The sequence below is a fragment of the Cryptomeria japonica genome, chromosome 10, assembly GCF_030272615.1.
Source record: "Cryptomeria japonica chromosome 10, Sugi_1.0, whole genome shotgun sequence".
NCBI lineage: Eukaryota > Viridiplantae > Streptophyta > Pinopsida > Cupressales > Cupressaceae > Cryptomeria > Cryptomeria japonica.
Window position 1 is genome coordinate 352,835,113 of NC_081414.1, and position 16,620 is coordinate 352,851,732.

Below are 16,620 nucleotides of genomic sequence, written 5' to 3' on the forward strand. Positions count from 1 at the left end.
CTTTGAAGGAGTATGAGTGTTTTTGATGAAATCGCTTTGGTCCTTGTCCAAAGGACAAGAGCGATATGGACTCCTTAGCTTGATTGATAACGTTTGGACGTTCAAAACTCTTGCATGTCATCCTCAAAAGACGTCTTGAACCCTTTACAACCTTGTGAAGCCTTGACTCAACGTAATTCTTGCATGAATTGATCAATATACTCAACATCGTTCTGGTCCCTTCCTGAGGGACAGGAGCGAAATTCATCATTGTGAGCTTGTTCTTGTTTATTTCAACTTACAATTATCTTCAACGCGTGTAATGACGTCCTTTCGATCCTTGTGGTGGCTTGATATTTGCTTGTCTCTTGAAATCTATGCCTTAATGGAAATATCGCTCTAGTCCCTTCCCATGGGACAGGAGTGATCTGGGGTTTTAGAGTGCAAATCCTTCCAACCTGACGACCTTGATGCTTGTGTTTGATTAAAAATGTCTTAAGACGTTCCTGCCACCTTGTTCCTTGTCTTGGATCGGTCTTAAACTTGAGGGAAAGGCAACATACTCACTGTATCGCCCTGGTCCCTTGGAGAGGTACAGGAGCGAACTTGCTCTTGTGGTCTTCATTTCACTTTGCTAGCTTCCAAATTTATATTCAACGGGTTCGTAATGCGTCCTTCCATTCATTCATGCCTTGGGATCGATTGAAACTTGGCAAAAAAATCATTTATAACAAAAATCGCTCTGGTCCCTTCCTGAGGGACAGGAGCGAACTAGGCATTTTGGGACCCTTGTTGACATTTTAAAATATTCAATTTATATTCAATGAGTTCATTTCACCATCTTCCTTGCCACCAAACATGAACTTGACTTGATCTTGGCCTGGATTTTACTCTATGAAGAATATCGCTCTGGTCCCTGGGAGAGGGACGGGAGCTATAATGTACTTCGCCCTGGTCCCTTCCTGAGGGACAGGAGCGATTTTAGCATTCTGGACCATTCTTCTTCATATTTGCACTTCAAATTATATTCATCTGATAAAACATCTTCCTTTGGACCTCTTCAAGTCGTCAAGTCGTCGAAATCCCGCAAGGACAAAGCAAAATTGGACTTGTAGCTCCGGTCCTTCACTGAGGGACAGGAGCGATTTTTCTCCTGGAGGCATTTCTGTGCTCATGAAAATCTTCAATTTATATTCAATGGAAAGATCTCGCCTTTCTCCATCACTTCCAACTTGAAATTCATCTTGACTCTGCAGGGACAGTGAGATATTTGAAAATGAGCTCCCGTCCTTCACAGAGGGACAGGAGCGATTTTGCTCCTATAGGCCAAAATATCGTGATTTTACACATTTTATCACTGCACAAGGTGAAAACAAATCATTTCCAATGCCCAGGATCAAAAATCAAAAAGGTCAAAATTTGGTCAAAAATATTCAATCGGACAAAAGTTCACATTTCATCTTCAACACTTAGACAAATTTAACCTTTGCATCAACATTCCAATTGAAAATTTAGACCATTCTGGCGAATTCATTGCATTCAAAATTAGCATCCTAGAGAAGGAAGCTCAAAAAGCTCTCAAAACGACTGGATTCTGGCCTGAAAAGACAGAAATGAAAACCCTAAGGGTTGACCCTAAATCCAGACAACTGACTGACTAACAAAATCCTAAAAACGAAGGCGAAAAACGAGGGAAAAACGAGCAAAAAGAGGGGGTCCCCATTTGCGATGGGGCGATGTGTGAAATGGTCACAACAATATCCTACAATAGGTTTTCAAATTCATCATTTAATGTCAATGTGAAGTGTTATAACTGTCAAAAGTTTGGGCACATGGCAAAACACTAAAAACTTAGAATAACCAAGCAAAAGAAGTCAGTACCGGATCAAAAACCGGTAGCAAAACTGGAGCATGAAATTGCAGATTACAAGAAGAAAGAAGCCAACCCGGTTTGGGTTGAGAAGGACAAGAATAAAGCAGAATCAAGTCTGATTGTGCAAATTGCCCTGCATGCTGAAAGAAGAAACTTGTGGGTTGTAGACAGTGGATGTTCCAATCACATGACCGAAGACAAAAAGAAATTTATTAAGTTTGAAGATTGGAATGGAGGTTCAGTAAGATTTGGAGACAACTCTTCCATCAAGATAAAAGGGGCAGGTACTCTGAACATTGATGGAAAATTGAAAGCACATGATGTATATTATGTGGAAGGTTTAAAGCAGAACTTACTTAGTGTGAGTCAAATGTGTGATAAAGGATACAAATTCACTTTTGACTCTACCGGTTGCCAGATAAGAAAAGAGAGTACCGGACAGATTGTAGCTGAAGGAAAAAGGACAGATGAAAATGTGTACAATCTGAAGGAATGCTTTGAGTCCCAATGCATGATGGGACAAGTGGATGAGAGTTGGCTGTGGCACAGGAGATTAGGCCATATAAATTTTGATAATTTGGTTAAAGCAAAAAGGGTTGTGTGAGACATATACCTCCAATCATCAAACCGGCAAGCACATTTTGTGATGAATGTGTAAGAGGAAAGCAGACTAAGGTGACCTTCAAGACTAAAGAACATAATACTTCAAGGCCACTTGAACTTTTGCATACTGATCTATGTGGACCAACCAGAACAAGAGCTCTAGCTGGTGAAAGATACTTCATGCTCCTCATTGATGATTTTTCAAGAATGACATGGGTCACTTTCCTAATTGACAAATCTCAAGCATTTGAAAGATTCAAGATTCTCCGGAAGATGGTTGAGAGGGAAAGTGGATGCAAGCTGAAATGTCTAAGATCTAACTAGGGAGGAGAGTTCACATCAAATGAGTTTGAAAATTACTGTGAGAGACATGGAATCAGAAGACAGTATTTAGCTCCAAGGACACCACAACAGAATGTTGTAGAAAGGAAAAACCAGACTGTCAAGGAGATGGCAAGAACTATGTTAAATGAAGCAAACATACCGGATATGTATTGGAAGGAAGCAGTTCATACTGGTGTATATACTTTGAACCGGGTTCAATTGAGAACAAACAGCAAAATGATACTTTATGAATTGTGGTATGACCGGAAGCCATCAATCAAATATTTCAAAGTGTTTAGAAGCAAATGCTTCATCAAGAGAGATGAGGATGGCTTAGGTGGTTTTGATTCTAGGAGTGATGAAGGTATCTTCTTGGGTTACTCAACTCACAATAGAGCCTACAAATGTTACAATAAAAGGCTAGGAAGAGTCATTGAGAGTATACATATTAGAGTTGATGAAGATATGCATAGAGGCAGACAAGCAAAAGTAAACCGACATGATGATTCATGTGATGAAGATGAAATGCAGTTAGAAAGTGAACCGGAAGCACTTAACAAGTCCCCTAACCGGTATGTGCAGAAAAATCACCCAAAAGAGCAAATTATAGGTGATAAAAATGATGGTGTACAGACAAGAAGAAGACTTGCCCAGAACAATGAACAAGTAAATTTCTACCTCATGACAAAAATGGAACCCAAAACATTCAATGAAGCCAGCAAAAGTCAGAAATGGATGGATGCAATGAAAGAAGAGCTGCAACAAATTGAAAAGAACCAAACTTGGGAATTAGTTCCTAGACCAATAGACAAGAATGTCATTGGCACTAAATGGGTCTACCAAAACAAGATGAATGAAGAAAGTAAGATTGTTAGGCATAAAGCAAGGTTAGTGTGCAAAAGGTATTCCCAAGTAGAAGGAATAGATTTTGAAGAAACATATGCACCGATTGCAAGACTTGAAGCCATTAGAATGTTTTTAGCATTCTCTGCCTACAAAGGATACAAGGTATATCAAATGGATGTTAAATCTGCTTTCTTAAATGATAATTTAGAAGAAGTCTACATAGAACAACCGGAAGGTTTTCTGCTACATGATGATGAAACTTTTGTGTGCCGGTTGAAAAAAGCATTGTATGGTTTGAAGCAGGCTACAAGAGCATGGTATTCAAGGTTAGATAATGTTGGTAAACAGATTTGTTGCTTTTAGTAATCTTCTTTGAAGAACCCTGTTTCGCCCTGTGATCAGCAACAAAATGTTCACAACAATTGAAGAATTGCAAAACAATAGCAATTTCTCTCTGCGTTTGAGAGGGGCAGCTCCCTCGTATGATGGGGGTATATGGATTTTTTAGGATTTAAAGAACATGTATAATCAAAACTGATAGAGAAATCAAATATAAACTTATCAATTATATTTTAAATTCCACATATCCAAGTTAAGATACCAAAACTTGAAATGATAATCTTCTTCACATGCAATGTTAAAGGATAGCAAATGGTTATCATTGATAGGACATAAGAATATTAACAATAACACTTGAGATGAATTGAACATTCATCCAAAACATTTCTCTATTGCTTTCTTGCTTGAATAGTACTATTCGAGTCCTTCATACAATGCTTTGCGAAAAAGTGGAACCCTTTAATTGAATTACAATGAAGTATATATAGCTGAAGTTGGTAACCACCTCAGGTAACTACCTTAACCACCTTTATAACTACCTAGAATAACTAACTCACTTTAAGTGAAACAACTCGAAATAACTAACTCATTTTGGAATAATAGTTACTTAGGGTAACTACCCAAGTTGAGCACTTAAAATAACTACCTCATAAGAAAGAGTTAGGGTAAACCTAACTTTAAAATAAAAGAGATGAAGAGAAGACTCGAATAAGAAAACTCGATCATGAATCTTGTTTACAAAGCAAAGCCAAAAACATGATTCGAGTTACACACACACAACAAAAATGAAAACCATACAATATGCATCACTGCATTTATTCTATGCCTGCCAAGGGTGTCGCTGATGAAGTTGTTGATTCTGAAAGCAGGGCCTGCTGACCGGATTCTTTATCTTTGAATATTCTGAAAAGTTTGATGGCTAGAGTAACAGATTTCCCTTTAGGAATAAGGATGTTGGCTATCCTCATCCTCCAAGTCTTCAAGTTTTTGTAGATGCTGCTCAACTCTGCCACCATACTAGATATTTGAGAAATATAAATCTTCAAGGAAGTGTAGGTGTCAATCAACTTATCTATTGTGCTTTCATTGAAGACTTTTTTGTTAAAGAGTTATTGATCAACCATGCTCTGAAAACCATTTTGTAATACTTGCGAGTCCTCCATCAATGATGTACTTGGAAGGATGGCGGTGAGCTGATTTTGAAGTTTTGCACACACTTGATCACAAGCCAGTATAAGCTTTTCTTGCTCTATTGAAACTTGGTTGATGATTACCAGCTTCCAACCTATACTTTCTATCCAGATCTCTAACTAATTCTCCTCTGTATTAGGTAGGATTTTCTCTGCTACAAGGGTGTTGACATTAATCTCCATCATTTTCCTGAAATCATTGATGATCTCTTTCCAAGCTGCTTCTTCTTTTCTAACACTTTTCAGGTGCTTTTCAATGGTTTCTTTCTTGATTAAGGCCTCATCATGAACAGCATTCGCCTTAACAAAGAAATCGGATGCAATGATTTTGACTTTCTCCACCCAACTTTCAGTCACTTTCCCATAAACTTGATATTTTTGGAGGCTATCAATAACACTTTTTTCAACTGCTCCTTCTGGGCCCAAGACAACTAGTTGATGAGCAACATTGAGTGGCATGGTAGAAGTGTCAACTATGGACTTAAAGCAGGAGGACAAATTCTGCACTTGTTTCAATTGATCCTTTGACTGCTTTTCTTTTTCAGTTCTCTCCACTAGCCTTGTAGCTACCTCATTGAAATTTTGTATGTCAGCTTCATGAGTAGATGAACCCATATCAATTTTTGTCATAACAAAATCTGCAGGAGTGGCTTCGTTTACATCTTTTTCAGAGATGGGCCGAGCTATCTCTAGGCACATATTTCCTGAATTCAAATCGATCTTTATTCTTGAAGTCACTTTGATTTTCTTTGGCTTCTCAGGGTTCTTGAAAAGATCAGATATTGTGTTGAATTCAAGAACCACTAACTCTCCAATTTTCTCTTTTTCAATAGGCTTTGTTCCAACCATGGGAGGGAAAGACTTTCTGAGGCCTCTTGTACATTATTTTGTTGAAAACTTTGTTGCTCAGGTACTAATGAAGTTGCTTCCTCTCTAACTTCTTTTATTTGATCAACTGGATTCCTTAGGTAAGAAGGCTCCATAGTTGAAGTAGGGTATTGTACTTCATGATAAGGAGATTCAATGAGGATTAAATGTGACATAGTTGGTATACCTTCATCAAGCCTTGGATCATCCCAGACTTCTACTGGGTCTTGATCTTTCTCTTCTCTTGAAGTAGAATTTTCTTCTTTGTCTTTTGATCTTGATTTCTTCTTCTTTTGTTTGGGCTCATCTATGCATGTATTTTGGAGATTATTTCTTCTTGGAGGATCTTCATCTCCACCGCTTCCTTGAGATTTTTGGTGAGAAAGAATATCCGTAGCTGGGGTATGAAAAGGAACTGATGAAGTAGAACTGTCTTGATGGCTGCTTCTCCTTGGTGTCTCCTTTCTACTTGTTGGCTTTGTAGCAGTCATTTGTGCTATCCTCTTTCTGACCCAAGCTTTTGACTTCTTGATCATGAAGTTGTTTCTTTCTCTGACATCTCTGACCTCTGGATCTGCCCAATTAATAGCAGGAAGAGGTTGAGCTTGGATCTTCTCAAAATAAAAGGGATCAATTAGATCCGATTCATCATCTTCAATACCTTCAATGATCCATTCCATCTTGAAATTATAGATTTGTTTCAAGGTGAATCTTGTCCAATCTCTTTTCCTAACTTCAAACTCATCCTCGCAATCTTCCCAGAAGTCTTCAATATTTGGGAAATGGAGGTACCTAGGACAAAGTCTCAAAGTATTCTTGACATATCCTTTACCATCAAAGGGGAATCTCATCTAGTAGGTGTACAAATTGATTTTGGCTAGAGCCCTTTCCACACCTTCTGCTTTTGAGTTGGACTCACATTTATAATGACCAAGGCAAATAGGGAAGGCAACTCCTTTGTTCTTCCTATCTCTGCATTTCTTCTGGACCGACACCAGCTGTCTACAAAGATTGATCAAGAAGAGCTTATCATCCACATACCTTGGCAACCTATAAGGATAGCCATCGAATCCTCCTACTCGAAGGTAGGTGAATTTTGGAAATTGAATGAAGTAACTTCCGTACTTCTTTATCAATGTTGTTGCTTCTTTCGATATTCTAATAGCTGTATTTCCTTGAAGTAGCTTCACTGCCAGCATCGTAAAGGCATCATTCACTCGTTTGAAATGCACGAAACTCTCCTCCAACTACAACTGATTGTAGTAGTTGTATATCTGTGTTTCCTAACTCAAAACACCAGTTGTACTCAAACCTGGCCATGACCTTAATTTAGCGATTGCATATATCAAACAGGAAGACATGTGAAAGCGTTGACTCGTCTTGAAATAGATCAACTGATTATGTATGCAATCACTAATAAGACGGCCCCAACCAATGAATTGTTTTCCTGCTGATATGACTGTGATGAAAAGGTACATCCACATTTCAAATTCAGTAGAATCAAGGTTGCCTGTTACTCTGTGGAGTAGGACTATCAGATGAAAAATCTCTTTAATAAAAAGAGAGCAATGAAGCATCTTAGGAAGCTAAGATTGTCCTCCTCGAGATGTCACCATCCATTCTTTGGCTGAGTTATTCAAGCATTTACTTATGTTGTCACTGAAATACTTGTAAGCCTTCTGCTTATCAATGTAAGTGAATTTCTCCTTGTATGGCAATCGGAGAATAATGGCGATGGAAATTCCATCTAGCTTAGCCATCAGGCGCCCATCAACAATCCTTATTTCTCTGGCATCAGGGTTATATCCTCATGCACATTCTACCATCAATTCTGGACATTGCACCATTATGGGAAAACAAACTGCATCAACAAACCCACTGTCAGCTATCCTACAAGACAATTTCGATCTATCTCCTTCTATCAATGATTTTCAGATATCCTGCAGGTTAATGTACCCTATTTTGGTGTCAAGAACCTCGGGAAGCATAGTGTCAGTCATTGGAGCATATTCATACTCCTGCGCTTTGTACTTCATGATGATGTGCCTACGAATTCTTCTGATTAATGTGGATGGTGGTGCGTGTGCTATATCAAAATTCTAATAGATTTGAGTTTATGGCTGACTTGACATTTCTTGGAGCTTTGTTTTTGAGGTATTTCTAAAAATGAGTCCTCTATGGTTTATTTGAATATGGCAGACACTTTGAAAATTCTGACAATTTTATTGCTTTCACCGTCAAAAATGGTATCTCCTTGAGTTATTCGGTTGAACAATATTTTACATGCAAGTCGACAAGGTGAAACGAATCATAACCTTTATGCTTTGATGAATGTTTACCCGTGGCTTTTCCTAGGCTCCAAACTTTAGCACAGCTTAAAAGAACATTGGCTTAAATGCATCTACACAATAACCATTTGCATTTGACTAAAAATCTCCTTGAGTCGTTTCAACAAGTCCCTCAATGTACTGTTACAAAGTTTTCATATCAGGATACCAAGAAAGCATTTCAACAAACTTTTTCCTACACATCATGCTTGAATGCTTTAATATTAGACAAGCTGGGGCAAAGCTGACAAAGCTCATAGGTTTCAACTTAACACCATTTACGTGCCTTTAACTCTCTGTTTCTACTTCCTTCTTCACGACAAATCTTTGTGAAGTATTAACAAATATCAGAAGTTGATGATATGTTGCTTGAACCCTCTCCACTCTGTCATTAACCACCTTCAACGATCCAACACTATGCAAAAATCTATGATCATTTCAATATAACATGGAACAATTACGAAGAGATTATCAAAATTGTCGCGTTGGAAATACTTAGAAGACTTTCAATTACGAGCACTACAGACATACAACTTTATTATCCTCCTCATGCATGCATGTGCTGTGACGAAGGCTTCGAACCAACTGCATGAAGATTTTGCCATTGTTTTCTTGGATCCTATCTATGCTAAGTTGATACATCTGCAAATTTGAACTATCGGCCTTTCTAAACTTTCAAATGAGTTTAAAGTTAGTTATAAAACTAACTGTGTATTCATTATCCTTCAATCGTGGGCCACGTGTTGCGTTTGATATGCCAGATGGAGGTCAAAACGAACCCTATGGAGGAGGCCTCATCTTTTGAAACTCTCCTATGTTGCCGATGAGAATAGAACTTCAAGTGTATCGGTTACTTTATTAATTTGGCCAACTTGCCAATGACTTGGTAAATTCGCCACTATCACTTCATGAATCGGTTACTAAGCAACTTGAAGAATTTTGAGTTTGGATTTAGTTGTCAGTTTTAAAGAGATGACTCGAGTTTTGCATGCTAGCTGGAGCTTTTGAATGGGATGAAGTGTATCGGTGTCCTTATCCATTCGACCAACTTGCTGATAACACTTTATTTAATTGCCAACTAAAACCATAAACTTGAGATCAAACAAGTTGCCCGGTAAAATGGGTAATGATGTCTAGAATTTGACAAATTAACAATTACTTCATCAATAGTTTAGGAAAAATCCATAGGTGGTCGATGAGTTGAGAATAAGTTGGCTTCAAATATATCGCCTTTTTTTGTTTTAAAAACTAACCACTTATCCTTATTTTGTGGCTTCCATTATTGGCTTGCACAAAAATATTCGGCAATTTGGGAGTCATTATCAACACACCATTTTGATTTTATTTAAAAACACATTAAGCTCCTTGTCAGCATCATGAATAACAAGTAGGGTCAACAGATAAGTATCTAAAGGAGCAAGGTTTCAAAAAAGGAAGTGCAGACAGTAATTTGTATATTAAAGCAGATGGAAACCACATGATCATTGTGGTTGTATATGTGGATGACATCATTTTTGGAGGCAACAAGGACACTCTATGCAAAAACTTTGCTGATGAGATGCAGTCAGAATTTGAGATGTCAATGCTTGGAGCGTTGTCATACTTTCTTGGTTTGCAAATTTCACAGCAAGATAAAGGGATATTTATCTCTCAAATCAAGTATGTCAAAGATATGTTGAAGAAGTTTCAAATGGAAGGCAACAAACCGGTAAGTAGCCCCATGGTGACCGGTTGCAAGCTGAGCAAGGTTGATGAGTCACCAGTAGTGGATCAAACACTGTATAGATCCATGATTGGCAGTCTGTTATATCTCACTACTTCAAGACAGGATATAGTGCAAGGAGTATGTATGGTGGCAAGATTTCAAGCTGCATCCAAACAGTCACATGAAAATGCAGTCAGAAGAATCTTTAGGTACCTACAAGGAATGCTTAATTATGGACTATGGTATCCTAAGCAAGGAGAATTCACCTTACAAGCCTACAGTGATGTTGATTGGGCAAGCTGCAATGATGACCAGAAGAGCACAAGTGGTGGTGCATTCTTCTTAGGTAACCGGTCGGTTTCATGGCACAGCAAGAAGCAAGATTCAGTTTCCCTATCTACTGCTGAGGCAGAATATATTGCTGCTGCTACATGTTGTTCTCAGGTGTTATAGATGAAGCAGACCCTCAAGGATATTCAGATAGACATATCTGACCCTATTTCTATCCGGTGTGACAATTCAAATGCAATCAACCTATCAAAGAATCCGGTTATGCACTCAAGGACAAAGCACATTGCCATCAAATACCATTTTCTCAAGGAAAAGGTGGCAAAGCGGAAAGTTAAGGTAGAATATGTCCCTACAGGTGAACAAGTGGCTAATATCTTCACAAAACCTCTACCGGTAAACTCATTTGAGTATCTACGCCACAAGTTAGGTGAGGTTTCACCAGTTTCATGCACTTAAATGTGTATGGAAATCTATGGTTCAGGGGAAGTTCACTGCCAAATCTTTTGATTCTTGGACCATTTGATGGACACAAGGGCAGATCCAGTATTTGTGTAACTGTACCGGTTGGTTTGAGACTTTGGGAAGTGCTCATCGATCCTTGTTTGTGATTTCTTTTCAGTGTCTATTCAATTTGTACTTAATTGAACTCACAATTGGAATGCCGAATGAAAGGAACAGTTGTCTTGTTGGTATACCTACAAAGGGAGAGCAAAGTGCTAACTCAACTGGTTGTGAACAAAAAGGGGGTTCTTAACCCATATGTCAAAGGGGGAGATTTGACCAAGGGGGGATTGTACCTGTTGTGTACATGCAGAATCTTATGGTCTGCTCTACTGGAAAAAGGGAGAACGTTTATTGTTTATGCCCTTTGTCATTGTTGTCAAAGGGGGAGAAGGAACTGGTTTAATAGTGGATACTATGTGTGTTGACATCAATGCCAAAGGGGGAGATTGTTGGCATTGTATTGTCATTGATGTCAACCGATAAAAAAGCTTGTCAAATAAGTTGTTGATTGGCATAACTGCTAAGTTGTTGTCAAACGGTAAACAAGAACAGACAGGTGATCAAGCCACTGGTACAGACGATTGGAAAAGATTCAGGTGTTGCGGTTCAAAATATATGTTCATAGCATTGGCATGAGTCTGTGATTGAAACCGCATCAAGTTTGATGAACAGAAGAGCACGTTTTAGTTGACTGATATGTACTCTGTGAAGAAGAATGAATATCGGTCCGGTATGCAGGTAGGTGTTGTATCAATCGGTAAACATGTCCACCGGTAAGCAAGCAAGGGACAAGTAGAACATAGAGTATTGCATCAGGTCATATGCAGTGAAAAGGTATTGTGTCCTAATCGGCCAAACAGAGAAGAGCATGGCTTGAAAGTTAACCGGTTATTGTATAACCGGTAGGGTAAGATGAACCGATAGTATAAGGGGAACACCGGTTGTGTGTTAGGTCGGTGCCTAAGCCTAAACCGACGCAGTGAACTGTGGTGGATGCCGACGAAAATGACACGTAGGATCTAGGTGGCTAATGTACAATGGTTGGTGAAGTAGTTGCCAACTAAGTCTATATTAAATGTCAATTGCGGAAATCACGGATGAGTTGCAGAGGATTGCAGCTCAAAGTTGTTCAAAGGACAGAGATTTGATTCTTTGACATCATGATCGAAGCAGGATAGTTGATCGACTAGTTGATTTGGAGGAAGGCATTGCGAGATCATTTATTGTGATTGACAAAAAACAAAGTTGGTGTTTGCTAAAAATAGTAAAAGTGTATTGGAAGAATAGATTTGGCGGTGTTGTTTGTTTTTGTTGCAAGTTGTCAATCTCAAAGATGAGATCCGATTTGATTTGATACGGATTGGGTTGGTGAAGAAACCTTAGGACGCAAGGTTTGATTTTCCATTTTGGCGAGAAAGCTTGATTATAATATGCAGATTGAAGATCTAAGTTGGTGATGCCAGTGGTTGGAGAAGAGAGTGTTTGAGTGAACAGAGACTTGATCTAACTGAGTGTGATCGAAAAGATTGAAGCAACCGAGTATTTGAACTAGAACTGGCAAGAGAGGTTTAACTGGTAAGAGGGGTTTAACCGGTAAGATACAGAGTAACCGATGAACTGTCACAGAGTTAACAATCAAGTGAACCGACAGTGTTTGAACTAGTAAGAAGGCATCAGAGAGTGAATGAGTGCAGAGTAAGGATCAGAGGAAGTCAGGAAAGGCAGAGGCTAGCCGATAAGGGGTCAGAGAGAGTGAATAGATAACTGGTAGTAAAATAAGCTGTGAGACAGAGAAGAGTTGAAACCGGCAGAAGAGATTGATTGCAGTAGTTATAAAATTTCATTTGTAACAAGGAGATTTCATTGTATCTAAATTTATCTCATTGTATTTCACAGAGTGGGTGTTCGATGCAGGGGTTGGTGCTCCTTAAGTTGGTGTTCAAAATAGTGTAGGGGTTGGTGCTCCTTTGGGTAGGTGCCCATAAATTGCTAAGGGTTGGTGCTCCTTGGGTTGGTGCCCTAAACTATTATAAAATTGTTATTTCATTGTGAGACTGGATTGGAGCAGTAGACTCCAGCAGCATTTCTCATCAAGGTTTTTTCCACATTGGGTTTTCCTTGTATATCCGGTGTTGTGTGATGCATTCTTTGTGTGTGATTGAATATTAGTTTTTTCATTACTTTACAGGTTGCACACACACAGTTGAAAATTGTTTATAATCACTGATTCACCCCCCTCTCAGTGATATCTTGTGTTGTACAATGTGTCCCCAAGGTACATAGTTTTATACTAAATGATGGCATTGATATGCATACACATAAATTTGAGCCTTATTTGAAATAGTAAAGCTCTTCTCCAGAATTTGATGTGCTCTTCCACATGCTTGCTCATAATCACATTTTTATAGAATTGCCTCAACAAATTGTAGTCTCCACAAGAACGAACTGAAGTTGATGATCAAACCTTCAAAATTTTAAGCAATTGTAGCTGGAAGGTGTAAAGCCAATTACATCAACTGTTGCCAGCTCTCTACCTGCTAGTGCCAGTCTTGAAGCGCTGTTTCAGGCTGTGGAGTTCCATCAAGACTCAAAACAAATTAAAAAAAGCCCTGCCAGCTTATTTGCCTGCATAGGATCCTTTCCAGTTGTATTCTATCGACCCTAAACTTCCTGCCATGCCTTTCTGTTATAGGCTTTGGTTATCCTAAAATCACCCCTTTCTTTTTTTGCCTGTTCTAAAATCGACTTGCCCAATGACTTGTCCTATGGAGTTAGTTCTATGTATTTTGGGTTTGGGATTGACGACCTCCTAAATCACAGGCATTAATTTTTCAAAGTTTAATGGCATAAGCAGATGATTAAAATTCATCTCCCTCTGCTCAAAAGGTATATTCCTGTAGACACTAGTAAATGTTGCTGATGTTGATTTAATATTTGCAGATGATAAATATCGACACTATATCATAGCAATACAATGAAGGAATGACTGAGATGAATGCAGCTTCTTTGTGTCTGTTACGTAGTCTTTCCCAGAGTTCAAAGACTTGTGAGTCAGAAAAGCTCAGCAGAATTTTTACTCAGACTCAATGATTCGGCAAAAACTCAGTACAAGCTCAGCAAAACTCAACAAACTATAAAAATACTTTAATTCATTAACTCAGTAAAACTCAGCTAGGCAAGTTAATGGGCAGTTTTCTCATTATCTGTTTTGACTCACAAATACTCCCAAATTTAGCATGTACTTAGCATTTTTATAATATTTATACCGTGGTTGTTACCATAGATGGCTTATATGATCCCCCTTGTAGGATGGTATAAGGAGATTTTTTCCATTTACTATGTATATTGTTTAGGGTTTCCATATCATGACCCAGCTTGGAAGCAAGTCACACCTTCCCAATCCATCTAGAACAATACACAAGAAATAACTACGATTTCAGTAGCCTGAGAACTAAACATACAAATAGTAATTCAAAACGGTTCAACTATGCATAGAATGCAAATGAAGCGAATACAAATGTGAAACTACTACTGACAAGTAGCAGGTAAGAAATATCATTCAACAATTCAGGTGACATATATTTAGCCTAGCATCATAGCAGTGTACCAGATAAACATCCCAACATACCCTCAAAATGTAACAAAAGAACTGGTTCTAACACCTCAAGACAATCAAAAGCATGAAATGTCTATTTTCAAGCACAGTGACCTTAACCATAGGCCCTTTCCTGTATTTTTTGGCAGAAGAACTCCTGGGGTTTGAACTCATGCCCGCCAATTAGCAAAAACCTACCAACACCTAAACTGAAACCCTCTTTTTCGTATGTGCCCTACCAGTCAGACCATAAAAAGCTAGAACCCTGATGTTATTTAACAATTAAGAATGAAATTAGTTTCGGAATTCTCGGTACACCCACTCGATAATACCCATTTTTTTTTCTACCAGACACAAGTTTTTACCATTTTCTTTTTGCGTGGTAATTCTCATATGAGGTTATCTCAAACTAGGCAAGCACGAGTGTGAATTCGCCAAGAGCATAGACCTCGGTCCAAATCCCCTGAACACATGTTAAGTGTTAAAAAGGGATGAATTACAGCATCCAACTCTGGATATGCCACCCACATGGCACAAGACCGAACACAAGTACAACTGTCATACGAACCCCTTAGATTAATAGTGGCATAAGCTATGCCAAATTGAAATGTACCCCATATACATTACACCAAGTTTTTTCACATATCAGGTAGGGTTATGAATAAAGCTGAATACGCTCTAATCCTGTAACCACAGACAACAGATGGGAAAATGATATTCAAGTAATGTTAAAGAGCATAGGTAACACTTTTCACTAATTTAAAGGGCTTAAATTTAATTTGACGTGCGGAGGAGAAGAGAGAATGACCTTTTCTTCAAGCTCGGCCTCCTCCATAGCAAGATAAACATCATCATTGTGGGGTGAAGGCCATTCAGAAAGATGGAGCACTGAAGAGGGCGCCAATATGGTTGAGGGCTGTTGTTGAATGAACGTTGGAAACTGCAACATGCCTACACTTCATTCAAACTCTCGCGCTCTTCTTCAAATTCTCCTCGAAGAGTTTCGTAGCTTGGTATTATGATTTCTTTCTTCTTCTCTTTAAATAAAAACATCGACTGCTTGGGCGCCAGAAATTGGCTGATCTCGTGGATGCAATTAAAAGTTTTCATTCATACAAATACGAGAAAAGATAGGTATTTGTGGGTAGTCGTCCCGTTAAGGGGCATGAAGTGGTTCGTTTTCTAATGATTAGCAGTTGTATTTTTTTTCAGAGGATAATAACTATTGGAGTTGAGGAAAAATCAATTCTACATTTTTCAAAGATGTCCTACATGCAAACCTGTCATAGAAAGAGAGAAACAAATAGGTCAAGGAGGTAAGAATTCAGAAATCCAGAAAAGATGAGTCATATTAATTGTGCAACAAGAATGCAATTCAATAATTACAATTGTTAATTAAAATACAAAGAGAGAATCTTTATAAAAAGATATTCGAAACCCTAAAGGTGAAAACCCTAAAGAATTATAAGATTCATAAGTTTAGTTTAAGCATAGAGTATAATAGACTAATAATTAAATAAATAATTATTAGCTAAAATATTACTCTAATACCCCCCTTGAGATGAACTTGGGGAGTAGCTAAAAAACAACTAAGGACTAAAAAAACATGAAAAAGATGCAGGAAAACAACAATGGGTCTCGACAACTAGGCTTGATGAGGTATCCAAGTACAATAAAATGTTTGTAAAGTGGAGAAAAGGGAGAAAACCCTGTGGGAACAAAACTCCTCTCCAAGAAGAGATGAAAGTTCAAGTGAAGGACTAAGAAGCCTCCAAACAAGAGTGTTCCGAAAGATAGGAACAAAAAAAAGAGAATGAAGAACACCACTAAAGCATGAAATAGCTGCAAACAGTATCGAAGAGTAACTGTTGATATGAAGAACCTCCACTGAAATAGAACATGGTCAGGTAGAGAAAACTATAATCTCCATGAGTGCTCTCAAATGACACTACTCGAATCAGATGGCAAGCAAGGGCAAACAACTGAACTCGAAGATACATATGGTATGAAACACCAAAGCCTGAAAAGCTAATCAATCGAGCCAATGAAGCATTAGAACAACAGGACAAAACCTCCCCATAATGCTAAAAAGGGAGAGGGACATGTACATTGAAAAGAATGGCCAACAAGAACTGCATGACGAAGAACCAGAAACATCAAAGGTGTAGAGAAAGTAC

At 38.4% G+C, this 16,620-nt stretch overlaps 1 protein-coding gene across 1 annotated transcript in view; it reads right to left on the reverse strand.

The window, feature by feature from the left end:
• The window catches only part of LOC131051682 (uncharacterized), a 48,228-nt gene extending 32,692 nt beyond the window's left edge, over nt 1-15,536 (reverse strand). Inside the window, exon 1 of the mRNA XM_057986280.2 lies at nt 15,252-15,536. Within this exon, the coding sequence (XP_057842263.1) occupies nt 15,252-15,392 (141 nt within the window). The 5' untranslated portion in view covers nt 15,393-15,536. The remainder of the gene's footprint in view (nt 1-15,251) is intronic.
• Between the last annotated feature and the right edge of the window lie 1,084 nt (nt 15,537-16,620).